This window comes from Cetorhinus maximus, chromosome 13, assembly GCF_964194155.1.
Source record: "Cetorhinus maximus chromosome 13, sCetMax3.hap1.1, whole genome shotgun sequence".
Lineage (NCBI taxonomy): Eukaryota > Metazoa > Chordata > Chondrichthyes > Lamniformes > Cetorhinidae > Cetorhinus > Cetorhinus maximus.
This window is the reverse complement of record NC_135891.1, coordinates 29,907,415-29,927,799: the sequence shown is the minus strand read 5'-3', so window position 1 is coordinate 29,927,799 and position 20,385 is coordinate 29,907,415. Positions and strand designations below refer to the sequence as shown.

The 20,385-nt window shown below is 43.2% G+C and overlaps 1 protein-coding gene across 2 annotated transcripts in view; it reads right to left on the bottom strand.

The window, feature by feature from the left end:
- Positions 1-10,498: 10,498 nt before the first annotated feature.
- LOC144688512 (protein-tyrosine kinase 6-like) overlaps positions 10,499-20,385 on the bottom strand; it is a 42,644-nt gene continuing 32,757 nt past the window's right edge. For both annotated transcript variants that reach the window (XM_078555171.1, XM_078555173.1), the window contains 3 exons: positions 16,466-16,619; positions 16,188-16,364; positions 10,499-12,306 (listed from right to left, as the gene is read on the bottom strand). In XM_078555171.1, coding sequence (XP_078411297.1) covers positions 12,296-12,306; positions 16,188-16,364; positions 16,466-16,619 — 342 coding nt within the window. In that variant the 3' untranslated portion in view covers positions 10,499-12,295. The remainder of the gene's footprint in view (positions 12,307-16,187; positions 16,365-16,465; positions 16,620-20,385) is intronic.

Sequence of the window (20,385 nt, the reverse complement as noted above, 5' to 3'; positions counted from 1 at the left end):
TAGCTACTGAACAGAGTCACAGGGGTCAGCTGATGCACTTTTTACAAAACAATAAAACATTTATTCAACAAGAAAAGATGAGCTATATTACAATACTCCTTCACCCACAACTATACCTTTACAGATGTGTACATATTTGTAAGGATCACACAAGTTACAAAAGCTATCTTATACTTTCATGTTCACAATAAATACAGTCCATGTAAACCACTTGGCACCCTGTGGTCAGGCACACCACACTCTGAAACCAAGTGACAGATGCCACCTCAAACAGATGCTATGCATCTCTCCTCAACTCCCCCCAGATGCTTGTTACACCGTGAACCAACCAGTCTCTCTGAATTCCGTCTTTCACACGAGGGTTTCCAATCTCTACTCTCGAAAACCTCACCTTGGAATCTTCTCCCAAACCAACTTTTTCTCTCAGCCACCTTCCATAAGGGTTCACCTCCAGGGTTTCGAACTCTCCTTCTGATGTTCCTCTTCCGTGGGTCACCACATGCATTCAAGCTGTCTTCCATGCACACTCTCTCACCAATTGAGCTTTAACAGTACACCACTGCTTCACATGCCCATTGCAAAGAATTACAGACCTTCAGTTGTCTCTCTGAACCTTCTTGCTTCTTGCAAGCTGTTCCCTCTTTAAATCTGAAGCTTAGAGCCTTTCTCTCTGCCCCTCACTCTTAAATTCACTTAACAGGGCCTTTTCCCACGTTCCTGTCCTTCCTTAGACGACAAGGTCTCCTTTGGACTTTCCCCTCTTCCACTCTCCTGGATTTTTGGGGCTTTTCTTCACTTGGGACCTTTTTGTTCTTTTGGGAAATCAGCAGTTCCTTCTCCCAGTGTCCAGTCTCTCTGGGGTCCTGGCTTCAATTGAACTTAAAACTGCTATTTCTTTAGTTCTATGTGTATGTCTGTGGGAGGAACCTGCCTATCTGGCCCCCTTGTTGCTAGGAAACTGCACTATTCTTTCTACTCTTGTGTGTTTGCTTTTACTTTATAGAGGTCGTAAACTTCTCATTAGAAATGCAAGTAGCCTTTTAAAGTGAAACTAAAACTCCATTTAACCTTTCTTAACACACAGATACAGAAATACAAATCAAACTTAAAGTTTAAAGCTAAAACTCATTCCTAACACCCACAAATATAAATATAACTTACTTAAACCAGCTCTATTTCCTAACAACATACAGAAAGTAACCTTTCATCCTTGTGCATTCTTTTAGTGCCTGTCTTGCAGGTACCATTGCTTGGCTTAGCACTCCTATGTAGTGCTACTCCAATGGCTGCAGCATGGGTGCTGGAAGGTGTTGACTTTCACTGGGGAAGACTGCAGAAGGTCTTGCAGAACAACCTCAAACAGCTCTGGAACTTGAGTATTGCTGAAAAAAGACATTTTGTCAAAGTCTTTTGTCTTGCACTCATCCGGACAATTCACAAGAATACCAAAGTCATGGGAAACAACAACTTTATACTGTATGAGAAGAGAGTGCTGATTGGTTGGCAAGTGGATTCTGACTTGAACGGCACCACCTCAGCATGGGTGGCTGCAGTCTGGGCTGCAGGCAACAACAAAGACACTGGCAGAGTAACAGGGGTAAGAGCATGAGTGTTGTCCTCTTGAGGGAGGACATCAGGTGTGTACACCACAGAGCCAGCGCTACTTCCCATCAGGAATCATAGTAAACTGCTGGAGCATAGAGAATGCTGGCCTATGTGGCAACCTGCAAGCCCCTTTGCACACTTATGTCTGCATCCATGATGGCAGCAATCTGAACCTGCATGGTGTCATGACATAGTTCCTCCATGACGGTATCACAAATCTTTAAAGACATACTTTTTAAAGACTGCATTTTATAAAATAAATAGATCTGGAACTTAAGATGGCTCCTCAGAGCCACTAGGCAGTTTTGTAGATTAAACCATCTTATCTCTCAAGAAGACAAAGGTACCTTTTCTGATATTGAGTCACAGTGGTTTCGATTAGGAGATAAATAAAATTCCATCAATACTTTTATTGTAGAAAGGCAAATTTGCCCTGTCAAATCTAAAGGCTTTGGCTGCCTAAAAAAAGACACAGGTGGGAGAAGACATTACACTATTAATTAAATTACCACAATCCCTTATTTGTGAGGTCACATGATACAGCAGCCATCTTGGCTCCCTGCTAAAGATATAACAGAAAAATTCAAACTGCTTTTCAGAGACATCTTCAGAGATGCAGCCAGAGGTCCATCAGAGAGAGAGGGTCTGACAGGTAATGCCATCGACCACTGCACCCAGTTAAGTAGCAAAGTAACTGCCTACAATATCTTGAAAGAGAAACCAAGCCCCTCCCTCTCTCATCTAACCTGTTCCATTTGCAAGCCTACCTGTGAAAATAACCTCTGGGTATATCAACTCTAGGAACCATCACAACTACTGAGAAACGTCTGTATTTCGAGACCTTCACTTCAGCTAAAGTAACAGCCCTACTATGAAACATCAAGCCTGCCCCAAAATAGAAACTGAGTTAAATTCCATTTTTATAATTGCTGTTATACCTTCAACTGTACAAGTTTTTGTGTGTGTGATAGTGTAGGTAGGTCATGTGAGTGAGATTTCACATTTTTGTTAATCTTGATCTGGGGCAAGTAGTGAGAAATAAACTGACCTTCTTCCTTTTAAAAAATACAAAAGCTTGCTGCTGTGTTATTTAAATTGACTCAATCACTCTGAGGGTGGGAAAATACACGCATTCACATATAAATATCTTTGAGCGCGGGTAGTAAAAGATAACACCTTAAAAGTGACAATGGCTATAAGCTGGACTTGCCCAGCAACAGGGATCTCATGACCTCAGTCTGAGCTTCCACTGCAGCACTGAGATGTTGGGTAGCTTCTGTCTGTGCTACAATGGAAGGTGGGACAGAAGTCGCCCAGTTCTGACTTTTGGGTGGACCTTCATTTAGACGGCAGGAGCTCCAGATGAAATAGAGAAGGGCCCAGATTTTCACTGCTGGTTTGGGTGCACAGAGAGAGGAAAATTCCTGGCTGTGCGAAACCGATCTTTAAAAGTGACTGCCCGAACTTGCGATTTTTGGTCAGGTGAGGGGATGGAGAGGGTAGTACTGGATAATGCAAAGACTATGGGGCCCTGACAATATTCCGGCAATAGTACTAAAGACTTGTGCTCCAGAACATGCCACACCCCTAGCCAAGCTGTTCCAGTACAGCTACAACACTGGCATCTATCCAGCTATGTGGAAAATTGCCCAGGCATGTCCTGTACACAATAAGAAGGGCAAATCCACCCTGGCCAATTGCCAATCAGTTTACTTTCCATCATCAGTAAAGTAATTGAAGGGATCATTAACAGTGCTATCAAGCAGCACTTGCTTAGCAATAACCTGCTCACTGATGCCTAGTTTGGGTTCCACCAGGGCCACTCAACTCCTGACCTCATGACAGCCTTGGTTCAAACATGGACCAAAGAGCTGAACTCCTGAGGTGAGGTGAGAGTGACTGCCCTTGACAGCAAGGGAGCATTTGACAGAGTGTGGCATCAAGAAGCCCTAGCAAAACTGGAGTCAATGGGAATCAGGGGGAAAAATCTCCGCTGGTTGGAGTCATACCTAGCACAAAGGAAGATGGTTGTGGTTGTTGGAGGTCAGCCATCTCAGCTCCAGGACATCACTGCAGGAGTTCCTCAGGGTAGTGTCCTCAGCCCAACCATCTTCAGCTGCTTCATCAATGACCTTCCTTCCATCATAAGGTCAGAATTGGGGATGTTCGCTGATGATTGCACAATGTTCAGCATCATTCGCGACTCCTCAGATACTGAAGCAGTCGATGTCCAAATGCAGCAAGACCTGGACATTATTCAGGCTTGGGCTGACAAGTGGCAAGTAACATTTGCGCCACACAAGTGTCAGGCAATGACCATCTCCAACAAGAGAGAATCGCCCCTTGATGTTCAATGGCATCACCATCACTGAATCCCCCACTATCAACATCCTGGGGGTTACCATTGACCAGAAACTGAACTGGACTAACCATATAAATACTGTGGCTACAAGAGCAGGTCAGAGGCTAGGAATCGTGCGACGAGTAACCAGCTCCTGTCTCTCCAAAGCCTGTCCACCATCTACAAGGCATAAGTTAGGAGTCTGATGGAATACTCCGTACTTGCCTGGATGAGTGCAGCTCCCACAGCACTCAAGAAACTGGACACCGTCCAGGACAAAGCAAACCACTTGATTGGCACCACGTCCACAAACATTCACTCCCTCCACCACCAACGCACAGTAGCAGCAGTGTGTACCATCCACAAGATGCACTGCAGGAATTCACCAAGGCTCCTTAGACAGCACCTTCCAAACCCATGACCACTACCATCTAGAAGGAGAAGGGCAGCAGATAGATGGGAACACCATCACCTGGAAGTTCCCCTCCAGGTTACTCACCATCCTGACTTGGAAATATATCACCGTTCCTTCACTGTCACTGGGTCAAAATTCTGGAACTCCCTCCCTAACAGCACGGTGGGTGTATCAAGGCAGCTCACCACCAGCTTCTCAAGAGCAATTAGGGATGGGCAATAAATGCTGGCCTAGCCAGCGACGCCCACATCCCATGAATGAATAAAGAAAAGTTGTTGCTGGAGCATGCTACGGATGTCTGTCACCACCTCACGGCTTAGCATCAGTCACCTTCAGCACTGGTTCTCTGTCACATTGAGGAATGATGTCCTGGGTCTGTATACTCTTCCCAAAGGGTAGAACCTGGTTGGCCAATCTTTCCTCCTTCTCCTTTCTGGTGCATGTACAGCAGCCTCTTCCTCCTGACCTCTGCCCTTCCTCTGACGTCTGGCTACTCACTGTGACTGGCTTCAATGGCCTCGATGTGCTAAGGTGCCTGGCCCATCTGCTATGTCCCTTCGCACAAAGTGCTATGAGCCTTTCTCCAGTACAAAGTTCTTCCATGTGCCCGGGTGCATGTGTCAGCAGGGGCAAAAATAATTGCCCTGTGACACCAATGGCCTCATCCTTTTATTGCCTTGGGTTAAGATAAGACTTGGAATTTGTTTTGTGCCACTTTTGGGGCTGGGAATAAAATTTCAACGCAAATTTCACAGGGATACCCTACCTGACCATAGGGGCCTGTCCCTTGGTTATGCAAAGAAATACACCGAGTTCAGACCTGCTCTCACCAGGCCTACTTTGCACACTTCAGGATCCACACTGCTAGGCTACCAAAACCTGACTTGGCTGGAGGCAGCTGCAGATTTAAATGTCCAGCTGCATCTGTAAAACGTGCATGTGTGAAATGCGCCCTTCCCCCATTCCCACCCTTGTGTTCAGGGGCGAGAATTGCGAGTTTCAACCAGTTCTGCTGATCCCTAGTAGCGAAAGTCTGGGCCAAGGAGTTTGTCAATGTGTTCACATTGGGGTCAAATGAAGCTGTCGGTATACATAGATACATCTGCAACAGGATTTCTGCTGGCCTGCCAAAGCTATAGTGGCTGACCAGTAAAACCCACAAGGGCACTCCTTGTGCAGTTACCTGAATCCAACTGGTGCATCTCATTACTGTTTGTTTTTAAGATGGCTCGGGATAAAAATTAAACACGCTGCTTGGTTTTCCATGACCTCGAACACAGGTTGTGAAAAACAATTGTAACCTTCAAATGAAGCTGATTAAACTGTCAGGGCAGAACACAGTCTCCATTTTAAAATCGATCATTCGGGCTTATTTTTATATTTTCATTATGAATTCTGTAGTCATATTTAGAAAGGAAGATTCCTTTGTAAATTTGTCGCACTGTAGTTGCACTCTGCTGCTGCTGCTGCATAGAGAGTTTCCATAAGTGCCGGCATTGAAATTTACAATGAAAAGAAATAACAAAGCATGCACCCAAACGTGAAATTCAATCCTCAAAGCATCAATAAAAATCCCAGAATGTATTTAGCAAAATGGAATTTGGTGTATTCACTGTGACTCAGTGTACGTGATGTTATCCCCTAAATGGTCTAAACATCCTCAGTTAAAAAATAAGAGAACTCCCACTGACTTGCTGTGCGCTGGTAAAACTGTGAACAGAAGGTCAAAAATTGCATTAATGTTTACCTGCTTGCATCATAAATGGTCATTTGCAAGCCAATGAAATAAACTTGTAAACTTTCAAGTATTTTGCTCCAAATAATGCTGAGAAATATTTCCTGTTTTGTTACTTTCATTTAAGTATCTTTCAGGTTCTAAGAGTCCCAGGTTTGAAGAATGTAATGCTGCGGGCAGCGGTTTATTTACTGTACAGGAAATTGTTTTCCCTGATGAGAAAATAAAGGCCAGTTGTACAATCTGTCACTGCTATCCCAGCCCAGCATCAATTTCTGACCTGGGAACATAATCCTTCTTAGACCTCCACCTGGTGGCAGCGTTATGTAATGGCGAGCTATTCAGCACAGCTGAGCCCGAGCTTGAGCCAGCTCCATCTATTCAATAAGATCATAGCCGGTCTTCTAAATCAGCTCCACTTTCCCACCCTATCCCCAAATCCCTTGATGACCTTACTGCTCAAAAATCTATCGATCTCAGTCTTAAACATGCTCAATGACTGGGCATCCACAACTCTCCGGGATAGAGAAAAGATTCACAACCTTCTGAGTGAAGAAATTGCTTCTCATCTCAGTCCAAAATGTCTGACTCCTTATCCTGAGACAACGACCTGCTAATTTTAGACTCTCCAGGGGAAGGCTCTCAGCATCTACCCTATCGAGCTAATATTTTATATGTTTCAATGAGGTCCAGGAAACTCCAGGAAAGATCGGCCCATTCCACTCAATTTATTCTCATAGGACAGCCTTTTCAACCCAGTACTCAATTCATATGACAACCCTCTCAACCCAGGAGTCAATCTACTGAGCCTTTGTTGCCACCCACATCCCCCCAGCTTTTCCCCATAGCAAGTATATTATTCCTTAGGTATGGAGGCCAGAAGTGTGCACATTTTTCCAGGTGGGTTCTCACCAAGGCTCTGTTTAACTGCAGTAAGATTTCTTTACCCTTATACTTCAACCTCTTTCAATTAAGACTAATATACCATTTGTCTTCTTAATTGCTTGATTTACCTTGCTAACTTTGTGATTTGTGCACAAGAACTGCCAAACCCCTGTGAATAACACTTACTAGTCACTCACCTTGTAAAAATATTCTGCTCTTCTATTCCTCTGACCAAAGCCGGTAATTTACACTTCCCCAATTTATACTCCATCTGCCCTTATCCAATCTTCTTACCCAATCACATAACTGGTCTGTGTCCCTGTGCTGTCACTTTGCATCTTCCTCACAGGTTACTTTCCCACTTAGCTTTGTATTGGCAGCAAACATGGATATATTACACCATTATTGTAAATAGCCAAGGCCCAAGCACTGTTCGTAGCACTCCACTAGATTACAACCTGCCAATCTGAAAAAGTCCTGTATGTTCCTACTCTGTTTTCTGTCCGCTAACCAATCCTTAATCCATACTAATATATTACCCCTAATCTCATGAGCTGTAATCTGGTGTAACAACCTCACTTCTTATGAAAAGCTTCTGAAAATCCAAATATACTACATCCACTGATTTCCACTTATCTACCCTGTCAGTTACCTTATGAAAAACTCTTAATAGATCTTTCATAATCTTTCCCTTTCATAAAGTCATCAACTGAACTCAGGGAAGTATGGATTAAAAAAGACACTTTCCGACACATATTGAGCAGTCTACATTTTCAAAAGCCTAGAAATGATTACTGGGGATGTTAGTTGACAAGTGCTTATCATGTGTGTGGTATTTCTCTAGTCATGAGATTTTGACGAAACTGCTAACTAGTTGGAGTTTTTTGTGAAGGGAGGGGAAAAACTGTTTGGGGTAGAAAATTGCCTCAGTGGTGGTGGAACCTGGGTGATATTGGATTGGCATTGACTGCAATGGAACTGAACATCAGAAGCTGAGTACAATGGGCAACCAATTCAATACCAGCTGTTTTGCACCACCACTGAGATACATTTCTATCTCCTTCTGCCTAACCTATGATAGAAAGCACCATAGTAAATCTGCTGCTTTAACAAAAAAGTTGCTGTGAGTACAAAATCAAGGTGGGGACCTCAGGTATACAAGCAGAAAATGTTGGAAGTACTCAGCAGGTCAGGCAGCATCTGTGGAGAGAGGAACAGAGATAATGTTTCAGGTCTGTGACCTTTCAACAGAACCTGGAAAATTTAGAAATGACAAAAGGTTTCGAGGTGCAAAGGGAGTGGTGATGGAACAAATAAAGAAATAAAAGATGTGTCTAGAGGAGGTGTGAATGGCAGGATTTTGAATAGATGTTGTCCGAAAGTAAAGGAAAGGAAATAAGAGAGAAACAGGAGAGGAAAAATACAAACCAGCAAAAATAAGGAACAAAATGGGGCAGATGGGCTGAATGGCTTTCTATATTGTAATTTTTCTGATTCCATTATGCATATCATTTTCTTAAGTTTAGGTTTTGAAACAAACTTAAAATAAGCAACTGGCTTTGATGGTCAATAAACAGTTTAAGTTACATGGACAGTTACCTTTTAATCCCATAGAATCATAGACTAGTACAGCGCAGAGGGAGCCATTCTGCTCATTGGGCTAGATTTTGCCTCAGGACCTTGAATTTGGGAACAAATGAGGACACCAAGTCTGCATTTGCTGGTAGCGAGGCCGGCAGAGCAATCTTTCCGGAGGTGGCCTCCTTATTGGCTACTTCCTCACTGTCCTATTAAGTCTGGTGGGTGGACTCCTGAAGCTGCTGGCCCAATCAGTGGGGCCTGCAGCTCTTAAGTCTTGGCAGCTCCACTGGAAAAGGTGGATGCTGGTCAGGCAGGCCGGGGACCGTGAGGGTGCCTCAACATGGAGGCACCCTTGGAGGTGAAAGTGCAAAACGAAAATTTCAGAGGGGCCAAGGCGTTAGGGCAGTTGGAGAGGAAGGCAAATCTCTCCAGGAAAAGAGATTGGGCCAGGGGTGTGGCCTTTCCTGATGCCGTCCCTCCCGCCCGCCCTCTTTGGGACATGAAGCCTCTGGCTCCAATGACCACCTCCCCACCACCCCCCCCCACGCCCTAGCTTTCCTCAGTTGGCGGCCCCGCACTTGGCGGGAGGCTGCTCTGCAAAACCGCTTCATCTCAGGTGATTTAGGTGTCATATTGTAAACGTACTGGCCATGCTCCCAACACCACTGCCTGGGTCAGCACTGAAGACAATGAAAAGTAGTGGGCCTGGGACCGGTGCCGGGAGGACCCCACTAGTAATGTGCCTCCAGGCTGAGCCTTATCCATTAAATACAACTTTTTGACCGGGGGTTTGGAGTTAATTCATGTTTTAAATGAAGATGATGAAAGACTCTGCCACAAAAGACACAGCAGAGGAAATGAGTAATTCAAAAGTGGTCACAGCTGAACTGCAAAGGGAACAATTTCGTAAATTGGTCTGGATGAGATTACAAAGTAAGGGATTGGCAGAGCTGTGGAGGTGTTTATAAACAAGCTTGAGGGATATGAGTCAGAAATTACAGCACTGAATGAAGCCATTTTGTCCACCACACCCGATTTAATTTAATTTTCAGGAGGCAGTTAATAAGGTGCTGCATGTGAGACTTATAAAGAAGGTAAAATCATTCAGTAGATAGCCTCTCAAACAAGACTGATTTTTGCTTGAAGGTGTCAAATTGGCAACCACCTTTATGAGGCTGCTACACCATGGGCAGAATTTTGCCCTTGATGGGCGGGCGGGCCTGACCGACTCGGCGGTGGGCAGGCAGCCGATTGCCGCCGCCGAAACGGGCCCCGCCGCCATTTTACGTGGGCGGGCCAATTAAGGCAAAAGAGCGCACATCTCCCTGAGGCAAAGTGCTGCCTCAGGGAGATCGCTGAAAGGCTGTGAAACGTGAAAAATAGAAAAATTAAAAAATCATTAACATGTCCCCCTCATGTGAAAATGTCACACGAGATGGGACATGTTAATGAAATACACAAAAACTTTATTACACATTTTTAATTCTGATATCAAACCTCATCCTGCCACTGGATGAAGTTTGTAAAAAAATCACTTACCCGCCTGCCCGTTGGGCCGACCCGAAGTTCGCACAGGCCCCTCAAAATCCTGGTCAATTGGTGACTTAATGGCCTTAACAAGGCCTTTAATTAATGGCGGGCGCATGTCGCGCTGCATAGCGCGTCCGCTGACTGAAACATCGCGATGCCGTTTGATGATGTCGGGACGCTCGCGTGACATTTAAGCGCTGACATGCGGGCTCCGCCACCTGCACATCAGCCAGAAGATTCAGCCCCATGACTTCCAAGTTTTAAACAGGAACATTGGCTGGGATTTTGCAGCCCTGCCGTGGTGGGACCCGTCCATTGACTCTTGGCGGGACCGGAAGATCCCGGTGGTGGGCGGGACCAGAAAATCCCGGGGAACATTCACTCCATTAAAATCACTCATTGCACGGAAATTAAACATACCTTTATTATGGGAATTACCAAAATTAACAAAAGCCTTACACTAATAGAACATTTACCCTGAGTTGTTTCTTTATATACAATACTTTTACTAAATACTAATGATGAACCTAAATCAGTTTACGAGGTATATACGACACAGAAATGATTCATTCAAGGTGAATTCTGTTGCGTTATGAAAATCAACACAAAGTGGTACAGAAAATATTCCAACATGTTCAATTAAGCATTTAGATTACAGCATCTAATAGTATTCTTACGTTGAAAGTGAATAAATATTGCACAGTTTCTCATTGTTCTATTTACTTAAAACAGCTTAATACAAGGACAAGTGTTGGCATTGCTGAACTAGAAGATTACGGCAGTCAATCACAGGGAGAGAGTAGCGTAGTGGTAATGTTACTGCACTAGTAATCCAGAGACATCTGTTCAAATCGAGTGCAGCGGGTGGAATTTAATAGTCAATTAATAAATAAATCCAGAATAAAAAGCGAGTCTCAGTAATGGCAACTATGAAACTACCAGGTTGTCCTAAAAACTCATCCGTTTCTCTAATGTCCTTCAGGGCAGGAAATTTGTTGTTCTTACCTGGTCTGGTCTACATGTGTCTCCAGGCCAAAAGGAATGTAGTTGGCCTCTTGAAATGGCCTTGCAAGCCACTCAGTTAGAAGATGGCTCACCACCACCTTCTCACCGATAATTAGGGATGGACAACAAATGTTGGCCTTGCCAATGACACTCACATCCCAGGAAAGAATGAAAGAAAAATCCTGCTAGTGGATTACTGGGCAATAATAATAGTGAATGGTAGTGAGTTATCTGGGGGCATTCTTGTACAAATGCAATAATAACCAATATACTGTATTGTAACCTCTCCAGTCCGGAACTCCAAAACTTGGAAACACCTTTTGTCCAGAATTTTTTTCACCAGGCCCCGCAACTCTCAGACTCATCACCCGCGGCACTGCAACAGCCCTGGACCCACTGGATCAATGCTACTAAACAGCAAGGGATGAGTGGGCCCGGGATGTTTGTGCATAGGCAGAAGCAGGCAAGTGTAACTCAGACACTGACTGACTGACGTGCCCAGGGTGTGGGGAAAACCAGCAGGTCATGTGGCTGAGCTGGGATGGGGAGTGGCAGCTTCAAACTTAATTGTGTTTCTGCTCCTGTCTGCCTGCTGTACAGGCTCCTAACCCCAGATTGGTGACTCTGCTTTGCAGACACTTGGTAACTAGGCCAAAATTGGGGAAGATCTTGAGATAACTATAAGCATCTTCAAACATATACTATGAGTGCATTGGGATATACAATCCTTAAAGAACAGGAGTGTATTGCTTCACTGTTGACAATGCTCAATTTTATTCTGGGCACATGTGCGTTAGTGCATCAGCTCATATTTTCAAATGAATGGATTTGATAACGTGCGCTTTTGTAGCTTAACACAAGTTTTGGCATGTTTTATGGCTCAGGTACATATTTATACCTGGTACACAAACTTGTGGTTGGGATAGTAACGTTATTCTAGAATCTAGAAAATTCCAAAATCCAGAAATTCTTTGGTCCCGAGCATTCCAGATTGGAGAGGTTACAGTGATTTAGCAACAGTTTCTCTGTAAATTACAATTGTTTATCCAGTTATTGACATAACAAATTTACCCTCATTGGCTGGAATATCAAACATGGCTTTTTTGAGGATAAGCAGAAAAAAATAGCATAAATTAAAAATATAAAAGCTACTGGAAATCTGAAAAAAACCCAGAAAATACTGCAAATACTTATCAGGTCAGGCAGTGTCTGTGGGGAGAGAGAGAGAGAGAGTGGGAGAGAGTTAACATTTTAATTTGATGACTTTTTTATATAAAGTAAAATGAATGCTATTTGATGGAATATCTAAGGTGCCAAATACTTTAAAAGAACAATTACATTTACAGTTTTCTTGCAAAGATCTGCTTCAGGAACCTTTAAGATTATTAGACTATTTCCAAGCAAACAATATCTGATAATGCTTATATTCTAAGATTTTGATGATATGTAATTTCAATATATTAACATTAAAATTTTTTAAAGTTGTAAAACTGCTCTAAACAAAACAGGACTAAAACCATTTTAAAAACTAAGGGTGATTTTTGAGTAGTTAACATTACTGACTGAACCAGGTTAGTGAGGACACTGCTCCCATTCTTGTGTAGATTTTTGATTTTAGTCCATTTGAAATTTAACACTTGTAGCTTTGGCAGCATTATTTAGGTTAACAACAATAACTTGCTTTTATATAGCACCTTTAACACAGTAAAATTTCCCAAGGCACTTCATAGCAGCGTTATCAAAGAAAATTTGAAACTGAGCCACATCAAGAGGTATTAGGGCAAAACCTTGTTAAAAACAGGTACATTCAAAAACCATCTTAAAGGAGTAAAGTGAGGCAGAGAGGTGGAAGGGTTCAGGGAGGGAAAACTACAGAAGTTATGGCCTGAATCTTCCGGTTGGCATGCGGGCCCCGCTTGTCAACGCGTAAAATGACAGGCGGTGATGTCGGGCATGCATCCTGACATCACCGCGCGGCATTCCGAGCTTCAGTTTGGCGGGCGTGCAGCCGACTCCAGTGCACACCGGTCAAACTGTCAAAGGCTTATTAAGGCCATTAATCCCCTCATTAAAATCATTAACAGGGCTGCCTGTCCAACCTTAAGGTTGGCGGGCAGGCAAAGAGCCCAGGCAGCCTTCACATTTTTCATGGAGCCTCATCCACAGGTGGGATGAGGTTTCATGAAGGGCCTATAAGTTTAATAAAAATTTTTAAAAAAATTCATTGACATGTCCCAGCTCTTGTGACACTGTCATATGAGGGGACATGTCCGAATAACTTTTTTCTCTTGATTTCAATTTTTCATAATCGAAATAATCTCCCTGAGGCAACTCCGTGCCTCAGGGAGATTTCTGCGCTCTTTCACACACATGCGTGAAAGAGCGCAGACCCCGACTCTCCCTCCTCCCCTTTGCCCACATACATAGCGCTGAGCGCTTCCGGGTGCACGTCATGCTGGGTGGGCCTTAATTGGCCCGCCCACATAAAATGGCGGCATGCAGCTGATCGTGGGCGGCGATTGGCTGCGTGCCCTCCCACGCCCACTCCTGCCCAGCCCGCCTGACGGAAAGTTCTCCCCTATGGTCTAGGCAACTGAGGGCACGTGCACCTACGTTGGAACAACTGATATCGCAGAAGCTTACAGGTACCAGAATGGAGGGGCACAGATATCTTGGAGGGTTGTAGGGCTGAAGAAGATAGCAGAGATAAGGAGGGGCTTGAACATGGAGGAATTTGAGAGCAAGGATGAAAATTTTAAAATTGAGCAATTGCTTAAGCAGGAGCCAATGCAGGTCAGTGAGCACGGGGGTGATGAGTGAACTAGGCTCGGTGCAATTTAGGATACTGTCAGCAGAGTTATGGATCGCCTCAAGTTTACAGAGAACAGAAGGAGGCTGGTTAGGACTGAATTGGAATAGTCAAGCTGATTGGTAACAACAACACAATTGAGGGTTTCAGCAGCATATGAACTAAGGTAGGGGTGCAGTCGGGTGATATTACGGAGATGGAAATAGGTGGCTTTAGTGATGGTGCAGCTATGTAGTTGGAAACTCATCTCATGTTAAATATGACACCATGAATGTGTGCAATCTTGGACAGTTGCCAGAGAGAGGCATGAAATTGTTAGCTAGGTAACTAAGTTTATGGCAGGGACCAAAGTTAAGGGCTTCCATCTTCTCAATATTTAGTTGGAAGAAATTTCTGCTCATGCAGTAATAGATGTTGAACAAGCAGTGTTCAATTTAGACACAGTGGGGAGGGGTTGCAGGGTGGGGGGTATGTGGGTTTGAGAGAGGTGGTAGTGAGATAGAGTTGGATGTTATCAGCGTACACGTGAAAACTAAAGCTGTACTTCTGGATGATGTTACTGAGGGGCAATATGGTGATGACAAATAGAAGGGGGCCAAGGATGGGCCCTTGGGAGACACTGGTTAATGGTGTGGGAGCAGGAAGGGAAGCCATTGCAAGTGATTCTTTGGCTATGACTGGATGGACAAGAATGGAACCAGGCAGTTCCACATAGTTGGACAACAGTGGAAAGGTGTTGGAGGAGGATGGTGTGATCAACCATGTCAAAGGCTGCAGACAGGCTAAGGAGGTTGAGACGGGATAGTTGCCACTGTCACAGTCACTTGGGATGTCATTTTTGACTTTGTTAAGAGCAATTTTGATTCTGTGGCAGTGAAGAAACCTGATTGAATGGTTTCAAATATGGAGTTCTGGGAAAAAAGGCATGGATTTGAGAGGTAATTACATTTTCAAGGACTTTGGTGGGTAAAGGAAGGTCGTCGATGGGTTGGTTGTTTATAAGCATGAAGGTGTTAAATGCTGGTTTTTGGGGAGAGAGACAATGATGGCAGATTTGGAGGAGAGTGGGACAGTACCTTGGCACAGAGAACTGTTAACAATATCTGTTAACCTGGGAGTCAGGGAGTGAAGCTCGGTAATCAGCAGTTTAGTTGAAATATAGTCAAGCAACCAGGAGGTCAGACTCATGGACAGAATGTAAAGAGAGAGAGCATGATGAATTGAGCTGGAGGCCGAGAGTCATTTGGTTTAGAGGCTGAGAAAAACAGCAAAGGTAGCTCGGCGAAAAATATTATGGTTCTTGGGTGGGTGGGAGAGAATGAGGATTTTAATGAGAGGTGAGAGGGATGAAAGAAGATGAGATGCTCAAAGGAGGAAAAAGTGTCAGTCTAAGGAGATACACACACACAAATACATGAACACATTTGCAAAACATACACTTACGTGGAAACACCTGCATGTACATTCGCTTACAGACACCCACACTCACATACTTACATTCACTCACTCACATAGGCACTCTGTGCATTTTACTTGAATTTTAGCTCAATAAATATGATTAATAGTTAAATAGCAAAAATTTTATATAAAACCATGTTGGGACTGATTATCTTGCTGGCTCCTTCGCTGATGCCAACTTGGCAGGGTGTGTCCTCTGATTGCCCCATACCTACACCCTGGTCCCAGTTAATTTCCAATACTTAGACCCACTGCAATAGTGGTCATCCTGGGATACCCACCTATGATGGGAAGCCCACCTCAGTGGAGGGAGGACAATGACAATTTAAAAATGTTGGTCTTTACCTTACAACAATGCTGTATGTCAATTGACTAAACTTTTATTATAACAAGTGACAATTTAGTAAAACAATTTTTGTTTAACTTTACTCAAAGAGGAAAGTATACCCCTCCACCCCTTAAATGTTCCTTTAAGGAGAAACTTTCTTTATTTTTTTCCCAAATGCTGTAGCAACTACTTGGAGCAATGATTAGATAAAGAGAATGTTACTTTCAAGAGCTTTATAAACATGAACCATGTGAATTCTGTTACAGCAGTAAGAAGTTATATTAGTTGTCTTGTAAAATGGCAGTGATGCCATTAAAGTTTAACCCACATGTCTATTAGCCCTGGAATGCTTAATACTGGATTAGGAATTAAGGATACTTAAAGTCCATATGCAATTCCAAGCCAGTGGTTTTACAACGTGATAATAATTGAAAGGAACTTCTCATTTCTAGTTTTAACAGATATGTTTTATGTTGGTAGAAAAGCAGATATCACCTTCATAACTGTTGAAGGGCACCAGTATTTGTACTAATGCCTTAAATGATGGGCGATTTTGTGCTGTGCTGTTCCAGCACTGAAGCATTATCTCATACAATTTTCCAGGACATCCATCAGGACAAGGCATTCGGTAACCTTCGGAAATCATGCTCACTACTTCTTGGTTGTCCAAACCTGCAGCAATGTGATTTATGTTAAAAAGATTGATCTTAAAAGATTTTTTTTCCTAATATTTTTCAGTTTACAGAGACTGTACAACAAAATTGAAAGCCTACCCGGATATGGTGTTCTACCATGAGTGAATATTTCATAAAGAAGAACGCCAAAAGACCAAACATCTGATTTCACAGAGAAACGTCCAAATTCAATAGCTTCTGGGGCTGTCCATTTATATGGAATTGCAGTTGATTGTGACATATACACACCCTCCTAGATTTAAATGAAACAATAGAATGTTACATATAAACAAGAGTGGGCCAATTTTCCCAATAGCTGCCTCTTATGTCATAACTGGATTTTAGTACTGAAAACATATAACTTTATTACAATCAGATTCCATTTGTCTTAACTTCATGCCAAGCAGTATAATTGAAATATAAAATCAGCCATATAAAAAACTTCCCACACATGAAGAGTGCATAATTTAACTGTACTCCAGGGACATGAAAATCACATACCAACTTGTTTTCAGGTTTCAGCTATAACACACTACAACCACTAGGTGTTACTGATATTCCAGTGTCTGTTATGTGTAATAAACTTCAGTGAACAGTTTGGAAAAATTGTGTTCTCCATCTTTAGTTGCTTTCTCATCTGGTTTCCCTTCATCACACACTGCTCTTTGGCTCAGATGATTAGCAGGTGGGTTACCAGGTACATGTTTCTAACAAAATATCCAGGCTTCTAATTGTCCTCTCTGTGTTAACAATTTATTATCACCTTATGGTTGCTTACAGTAAAGTTAGCATCTAATTTCCTGTCACGTTAGTACCTAGTGCATGGTGTGTACAACAAGGAAATACGGTTATTTGCAACCCTGAACTTGCCTCTACCACAGTGGGAAATTACATACGAACATACGAATTTGGAGCAGGAAACATAGAAACAGAGAAAATAGGAGCAGGAGTAGGCCATTTGGCCCTACGAGTCTGCTCCGCCATTCATTATGATCATGGCTGATCATCCAACTCAATAGCCTGCTCCCGCTTTCTCCCCATATCCTTTGATCCCTTTCGCCCCAAGAACTATATCTAACTCCTTCTTGAAAACATATGATGTTTTGGCCTCAACTACTTTCTGTGGTAGCAAATTCTCATTCTCATCTCAGTCCTAAGTGGTATACCCCGTATCCTCAGACTGTGACCCCTGGTTCTGGACTCCCCCACCATCGGGAACATCCTTCCTGCATCTACCCTGTCTAGTCCTGTTAGAATTTTATAGGTTTCTATGAGATCCCCCCCTCATTCTTCTGAACTCCAGCGAATATAATCCTAACCGACTCAATCTCTCCTCATATGTCAGTCCCGCCATCCCAGAGATCAGTCTAGTAAACCTTCACTGCACTCCCTCTATAGCAAGTACATCCTTCCTCAGATAAGGAGACCAAAACTGCACACAATATTCCAAGTGTGGTCTCACCAAGGCCCTGTATAATTGCAGCAAGACATCCCTGCTCCTGTACTCGAATCCTCTTGCTATGAAGGCCAACATACCATTTGCCTTCTTTACTGCCTGCTGCACCTGCATGCTTACCTTCAACGACTGGTGTACGAGGACACCCAGGTCTCATAACACATTCCCCTCTCTCAATTTATAGCCATTCAGATAATAATCTGCCTTCCAGTTTTTGCTACCAAAGTGGATAACCTCACATTTATCCACATTATACTGCATCTGCCATGCATTTGCCCACTCACTCAGCTTGTCCAAATCACACTGAAGCATCTCTGCATCCTCCTCACAGCACACCCTCCCATCCGGCTTTGTGTCATCTGAAAATTTCGGGATATTACATTTAGCTCCCTCATCTAAATCATTAATATATATTGTGAATAGCTGGGGTCCCAGCACCGATCCTTGCGGTACCCCACTAGTCACTGCCTGCCATTCGGAAAAAGACCCATTTATTCTTGCTCTTTGTTTCCTGTTTGCCAACCAGTTTTCTATCCATCTCAATACACTATCCCCAATCCCATGCGCTTTAATTTTGCACGCCAATCTCTTATGTGGGACTTTGTCGAAAGCCTTCTGAAAGTCCAAATAAACCACATCCACTGGCTCCCCCTCATCAATTCTACTAGTTATATTCTCGAAAAATTCCAGTAGATTGATCAAGCATGACTTCCCTTTCGTAAATCCATGCTGACTCTGTCCGATTCTGCCACTATTTTCCAAGTGCTCAGCTATTAAATCTTTTATAATGGACTCTAGAATTTTCCCCACTACCGACTGGTCTATAATTCCCTGTTTTCTCTCTACATCCTTTTTTAAATAGTGGGGTTACATTAGCTACCCTCTAATCTGTAAGGACTGTTCCAGAGCCTATAGAATCTCAGAAGATGACCACCAATGCATCCACTATTTCTAGGGCCACTTCCTTAAGTACTCTGGGATGTAGATTATCAGGCCCTGGGGACTTATTGGCCTTCAATCCCATCAATTTCCCCAACACCATTTCCCTACTAATACTGATTTCTTTCAGTTCCTCCCTCTCACTAAACCCTGTGTTCCCCAACATTTCTGGCATGTTATGTCCTCCTTTGTGAAGACAGAACCAAAGTATGTATTTAGTTGGTCAGCCATTTCTTTGTTCCCCATTATAAATTCCCCTGTTTCAGACTGCAAGGGACCTACATTTGTCTTCACCAATCTTTTTCTCTTCACATACCTATAGAAACTTTTACAGTCAGTTTTTATGTTCCCTGCAAGCTTACTCTTGTACTCTATTTTCCCCTTCTTAATCAATCCCTTGGTCCTCCTTTGCTGAATTCTAAACTGCTCTCAATCCTCAGGTCTGTTGTTTTTTTCTGGCCAATTTGTATGCCTCTTCCTTGCATCTAATACTATCTCTAATTTCCCTTGTAAGCCATGGTTTGGCCACCTTTCCTATTTTACTTTTGCGCCAGACAGGAATAAACAATTGTTGCCGTTCACCCATGCGCTCTTTGAAAGTTTGCCATTGCCTATCCACTGTCATCCCTTTAAGTAATGTTTCCCAATCCATCATAGCCAACTCGCGTCTCATACCATCGTAGTTTCCTTTATTAAGATTCAGGACCCTCGTCTCAGAATCAACTACGTCACTCTCCATCTTGATGAAGAATTCTATCATATTATGGTCGCTCATCCCCAAGGGGCCTCGCTCAACTAGATTGTCAATTATTCCTTTCTCATTACACAATACCCAGTCTAGGATGGCCTGTTCTCTAGTTGGTTACTCAATGTATTGGTCAAGAAAACCATCCTGTATACACTCCAGGAATTCCTCCTCTATGGTATTGTTACTAATTTGATTTGCCCAATCTATATGCAGATTAAAGTCACCCATAATTACAGATGTTCCTTTATTGCATGCGTCTCTAATTTCCTGTTTAATGCCATTCCCAACATCACCACTATAGTTTGGAGGTCTATATACAACCCCCACTAACTTTCTTTGCCCCTTAGTGTTTCTCAGCTCTACCCATACAGACTCCACATCGTCGGAGCTAATATCTTTCCTCATTATTGCGTTAATTTCCTCTTTAACCAGCAATACAACTCCACCGCCTTTTCTTTTTTTGTCTGTCCTTCCTAAATACTGAATACCCCTGGATGTTCAGTTCCCATCCCTGGTCACCTTGCAGCCATGTCTCCATAATTCCGACTATATCATACCTGTTTACATCTATTTGCGTGGTTAATTCATCCACTTTATTGCGAATGCTCCTCGCGTTAAGGCACAAAGCCTTAAGGCTTGTCTTTTTAACATTGCTTGTCCCGTTCCCACTATTTTTCACTGAGGCCCTGTTTGATTCTTGCCCTTGATTTCTCTGTCTATCACCTTTCTTATTCCCCTTTCTGTCTTTTGTTCTTGTCCTTGATTGCCCCTCCTCTGACTCCTTGCATAGGTTCCTATCCCCCTGCCATTTTAGTTTAAACCCTCCCCAACCACTCTAGCAAATATTCCCCCTTGGACATCAGTCCCGGTTCTGCC